The sequence below is a fragment of the Vigna radiata genome, chromosome 5 (genome assembly GCF_000741045.1).
Source record: "Vigna radiata var. radiata cultivar VC1973A chromosome 5, Vradiata_ver6, whole genome shotgun sequence".
In the NCBI taxonomy this organism is placed as follows: domain Eukaryota; kingdom Viridiplantae; phylum Streptophyta; class Magnoliopsida; order Fabales; family Fabaceae; genus Vigna; species Vigna radiata.
In genome coordinates this window covers 5,230,859-5,237,031 of record NC_028355.1, presented here as the reverse complement: position 1 = coordinate 5,237,031, position 6,173 = coordinate 5,230,859, and the positions used below count along the sequence as shown (strand labels likewise).

Genomic DNA, 6,173 nt, shown 5'->3' with positions numbered 1-6,173 from the left:
AGACTCCTTATTGTTCCGTACGGTAATAAGAAAAATGGATTGCAAGATGACGTCCAAGACATTTCATCACAAGGATTCCCTAAGAAAAATGAATTACAAGATGGTGGCAAAGAGATTGCATTAGAAGACAGACTCCTTATTGTTCCGTATGGTAATAAGAAAAATGAATTGCAAGATGATGTCGAAAAGATTTTATCACAAGACGAGAATCCTCTTATTTATAAGAAAGATGGTGTTGTTCTTCGAGGAATAGGCCCAATTTCTAATCATCATCATCATGATCACTCAAAACCAACTATATATTTCTTAGAAGAAAAATTGAGGCGCGGCGCAAAATTGGATGTGCAGTTCCCTAAAAGAAAATTTTCAACCCCGTTGTTGACCCGTGAAATTGCAGAACACTTACCATTCTCATCAGAAAAGATAAATGAAATATTAGAGATTTTGGCTGTGAAGCCAGATTCTAAGAATGCTGAGAATGTGGAGGAAACTCTGAAGTTCTGTGAAATGCCTACACTGAATGGTGAAGAAAAACACTGTGCAACTTCAATAGAATCCATGGTAGACTTTGTCACTTCTAAACTTGGCAATAACGCCCATGTTACTTCTACAGAAACTGAAAGCAAGTCCCAAAAGTTCATAGTTAAAGATGGAGTGAAGATTTTAGCAGAAGAAGAGATAATTGCATGTCACCTAATGAAATACCCATATATTGTGTTTTACTGCCATAAGATATCGAATAGCACTCTACATTTTGTACCATTGGAGGGAGAAGATGGAACTAGGGTTAAAGCTGTAGTAGTGTGCCACAAAGACACATCAGAATGGGATCCAAACTATATTGCATTCCATGTTCTCAAAGTCAAGCCTGGGACCAGTCCTGTGTGTCATTTCTTCCCTTACGGTCATCTTATTTGGTATGCTAAATAGGGTTAACTAAACCTATCATGCCATCAATACTATCCTTATATTAAATAAGGCATTTCTGGATTGTGTGATCATGTAATCTTTCATCCTACAATATCTTTCTCTTTGTTCGGAATTATGTAAGATATCATGAATAAAAAAATGATGATGATGTGATGTATATGGCTTCTTTTAGTTTTATCTTGCCTATTTGAATTTTGAAACTTCCTTCACAGAATTAGATAGTAATCCAGATGATCGAATTTTAAGCATCCACTATGCTAAAACATAATTCAGTGTCTTAAATTACTTTATTGGATATACTATACCACTTTAATTCCAATGATCGAATTTTAAGCAACTCTTAACATATAATCATAATTTTATATTTCCTTTATTTACACTTAATTTAATAAGAAATTAAAATACAAATTTAATTATTTTAGTTCCTTTGTTTAACACTTAATAGTTCAAGGATGTGGAACTTAGTATTCTGTATCATGAAACAATTCTTAATACAACCTTAACACATTCAATTTAAAGAAAACAAAATTGAAAAAAAAAAATGAGAAATAACACTGTATATGAAAAAACAAAAAAGAAAACACTTCAGCACCTTGCAACTTCCAACCCGTTTGTGGTTGGTACTACTCACTCTATATCTATTCCTTTTGTTCAACTTTCATGGACCATTCTATAGAGCCACCTAAAATAATGATAGTCATTATATAATCTATACCTAATATAAAGTGGATTTTTTTTTATGTTCATATTTATTTTCCAATTTTATTTTTTAAATAAAATTTTTTAAAATTAAAATACTCATTTTTTCAATTTTATTATATAAGTGATTTTTTTTCTAAATTTAATTATTTTTTCAATTTAATCATATTTTTAATTTAATCATTTAAATGATTTATATTTAATCTTATAATTGTAATAATAACTATAATAACAATTTTATTATTTTTTTATCATAAAAAAAATAACAATCTAATTGTTTCCTTTATATTGGGAAGCTATCCGAAAAATATTAATGTCTTCGATCCGCAAAAGCCGTGTAGTATCGATACTTATTTTCACTAATTCTAAAGTGAATGTGTTTCTCCGGTGAGCTATATCTGGTGAGCAAGTAAAAGTATAGTGCTTTAATTTCTTATGCGTGTTAGAACATCATGATGCACTTTAAAATTAAGGGTACATACAATATAATTGTACTTCAAACTCCTTGATAGTGTAACTATTAGAAAAAATGAATGTTTAAATGTAAAAATTATAACTTTATGACTTTATAAAAAAAATTATAAATGATCTCACATCTACACTTAATAATTAAGAGTTCAATATAATTGATAAGAGTCAAACACAATTGTCAAATTACTAAAAACACTACCAAATTTTCAAATAGTAAAAATTGATTACTTTTACGGCTAATACATTACATGAATTCACCATAACCTACTTAAAAAATATAAAAAAAAAATAAACATACACAATTAAATATCCTTCGAGTTTTAGCAATATCAAATTGTGAACAAGCATGATGAAACATTTACAAAATAATGATATTTTGAACACTTCCCTTAAAAAATCTCGTACTTAACACCAACTCCAGTGATTATGTGTGTGTAATGGCTTATTCCTTAGAGTCCCTTCAACTGTTGAAACCCTTTAATTGGTAAAAGCAAAACGGTTAATGAAACAAATAAATACAAAACAGTCAAGTTCAAACTTATAATAACACCACAATGGTAGAAAAAGAAAAAGGAAATGGAAACATAAAAAAATATCTTAAAAGAAACTAGTTATTAAACTTCAATTTACTAAGACAACACTACTTATAAAAAATAAGAAGGCCAACTAAAATTAAAATTGAATGAATTAAAATAAATAGTATAGCTGTGATACAAATTTTAGCCAAATATAGCCATTCTTAAGAATATTTGAAACTTATTTCTCATTCTTTAGAATATTTGAAACTTTCTAGTAACAAACTGCAAGATAGTTTTCCTATGAACCAATAAATTGGTATTAGCTCATTTCATGACCCATAAGCTTTTAAACCAAAATATCACTAACAACTGGATTAGTATGCACTTAACTTAACTATTTGAGTAATACATAATTATCAAAATCTGACACATGAAAATAGGATAAAAAATCTCATTAATATTTGTCTATATCAACTACTGAAAGCACTTACTTTAGTGGGCCTCACAAACTGTTCATTCTCCTTCTTCTCTTCATCATCCTTTTTCTTTTCTTCTACTTCTCTAAAACTCTTTTTTTTCTTTTCGAGTGAGTGCGCACAAAACAATGAGAAGATATGAGCATCCATAATTTATTATATCAAGTAATATTTAAAACTTGTATATTTATCATTAGTTGTAATTTTAATTGTTTGACTTCAAAACTTGTATATTTATTTACAACTATTTCTATTTTTTTTATGTTGTATAATGTAATATGTATATTTTCAATTTTTATACTATTCATTACTACATTATATATTTGAGTTCATTGTTATTTAACATAATTAGACTTTTGATATTTTTAAGCAGGTTAGAAAATTGTTTACAAGTAAATAAAAAATATTATATATAAGCATGTGAAATTATATATATGAAATTAGCCACCAAAATCTATTGATTGCTAAATTTTATTTTATTGTCATTGATTTAGTCAGTAAAATATATTGGTTGTTAAATGTTTCTATTTTTTGTTACTAATTTAGCGTAAAAAAAATATTTTAATTAAGATAAATAATTTATTAGCGACGGAAAAATAATTACTGTTATATTTTTACATCTATAACCGAATTAACGATCAATTTTTTTAAAAAATTGATAAAATTTTGTCACATTAATTACTAAAAAAGAGTTGCTAACTTTTTTTTCCCTCTTTTTGCTACTGAATACCGAAATATGGGTAGCTAAATTGGTATCCTTTGATAAAAAGTGACTAATCCTTTAACGACTGAAATTTCAGAAGTATTTAGCAATCAATTTTCAATTCGGTCGTTAATGAGTTTGCCACCAAAAGTATTCGCAAGCGATTTTAAGCGTTTTAATAGTCGAAATAATGGTCACTAAAAATGCAAATCTCTTTATATTTCTCTTGTTAAAGTTCTTATGTTCTGGTTTCCTTATGATATTTTCTTATTTTGGATGTAAATTTTCATACTTAATTATGAGTTTACGTAATAACACTAAAAAGTTTTGGCTTAATCCTTCCTTTGGTCCTCATATTTGTGTAAAAATGCACACATTTTATCCCAATCATTAACTGCTCTCAGACGACATTAAATTTAACTAACGTGGTGCAGACTTAAAATGTTGACGTAGCAATATTATATTAAGTGGAATTTTAATTGGAAATGTTAAAGGATTGGGATTCCTCCATCGTCTTCATCACCCTCCAGCGTAAGGGATTGGGATTCTTTCACCCAGCTTCCCATACTCAGAATCAGCCCCAATGGCCTCCTTAGAAGAATCAGGCTCCTGAACGACATCTGGACTTTGTTCATCCACCAAAGCTGAAGTCAATGAACAACCAGCGTTGGTATCATCCAGTTTATCAACTACGGCCTCCTTTGAACGAAGTTCGGATCCTTGATCACGAACCTGGTCCCGTGGCTCCATTGCCTCCTGAAAATCCTCCTCTACATCTAAACTCTTCAAAATCTCCTTAGAAACGCCTTCACCCACTCTCTTGCTCTCTCCCTCGCCATTGGCACAAAAACCATCAGCCTCATAATCCATTACAAATTCTCTACGTCACTCGAAAATCCTAGATTCATCCAAAAAACAGCGGAATCAGAAAGCCACATAACCGGTACGAAAATACTCAGGCGGCGGGGGAGCCGAGAAAGCAGACACAAACCGAAACGTTAACATTTCTAATTGGAGTTAGATTTTACAGGTTTGAACAACAATAATAAGGAATTAAAAGTAAAACCTTTAGAATAAAAAAAGAAGAATGTGGAGAATGGAGAGTGATAATGGGATAAGGGATCGAATGAAGTAATGAGAAGCATTGGATTAGGGTTTAACGACTATTTTAAAAGCAGTTCATATGTGATAATTACAGGGTTCCAAAACGATTAGAAAAGTCGACAAATTAAAGTTCTGCTTCCGAGAGACTAGGCTGTCTTTGTAATTATGAGCATTAGCTTCCAAGAGACTAAACTCTCTTTGTCACTATCATCATTATCACCAACATTGCCAAACCTATGAAGGTTCCTCCCATGAAACTTGATTTGATGTTCCCATCAGCATCAACAGCCATTTTTTGAGTATCAGGTGACGGGAATATGTTCTGAAGGAAACTATAGACACACTACTTAACAATTCAGTAACAGTAAGCTTTAAGTTCTGCAGAAAACCAATGAAATCCGAAAACATGCTTCCCGAGTCAGACTCAGCCTTGGCTTCCATCTTTTCAAGTGTTTCATCTCCTTCAAAAGAAAAAGTTGATAACTTTTCCACTTTCTCAGTAGTTTCCACTGCTCCAAAATCAGACACTGCAACAAAGTTTTCATTAACATCCAGCTTGTAAGAATAGATCCTACCACTTTCAGTATTCACATGATCATATAAATTTAAACTTTGTCTATTGTTTTCACTTCTTAATCCCGTGTATAGTTATTTGATCCTTCTTGTTACATCTTTTATTGATTTTCAATTTGGCTATATTCCCATAAACTAAAACTCTAATAACGATCCATAGGAAGTTGCATAGAAGAAGATCAATATAGTGTTTGACTTTTGAATACATACAAAAATGAGAAAAAAAAATCATTTCTAGCAATTACTTACCTACCACCTCTAATAATTAGTGTGTGTATATATATATATATATATATATATATATATATATATATGGGGTTTGTTAACACGCGTACGCCTGTTTTTCAGTTGGTACATTTTAACAATGTGTACCGGATTATAGTAGACAAAAATACCCTCATTTGTCATGGATCATAAGTTTTAAGGTCAAGGATATTTAAATAATTTTCATTCTCAAAACTCAAACAAGAAAAATGAAACCCCCAAACCCTTACTCACTTCCCTCATTCCTCTCAACCCTTCCTCTTTCATCTCTCTCACTCCAACATTTTCTCTGTCATCTCTCTCACTCCAACATTTTCTCTGTCATCTCTCTCACTCCAACATTTTCTCTGTCATCCCTACTGTTGCCCAATTGAAAAAAAAAATCAGAAACCCTTTGTCATCAGAGATATTTTCTCTCTCATCTCAACATTTTCT

General features: G+C 30.6%; 1 protein-coding gene across 3 annotated transcripts in view; it reads left to right on the top strand.

The window, feature by feature from the left end:
* The window catches only part of LOC106759697 (polygalacturonase 1 beta-like protein 2), a 2,774-nt gene extending 1,687 nt beyond the window's left edge, over nucleotides 1-1,087 (top strand). The window contains exon 4 of one of the 3 annotated variants that reach the window (XM_014643005.2): nucleotides 1-1,087. In XM_014643005.2, the coding sequence (XP_014498491.1) occupies nucleotides 1-930 (930 nt within the window). In that variant the 3' untranslated portion in view covers nucleotides 931-1,087. The other 2 variants (XM_014643004.2, XM_014643006.2) reach the window with 2 other exon arrangements.
* The last annotated feature ends 5,086 nt before the right edge of the window (nucleotides 1,088-6,173 follow it).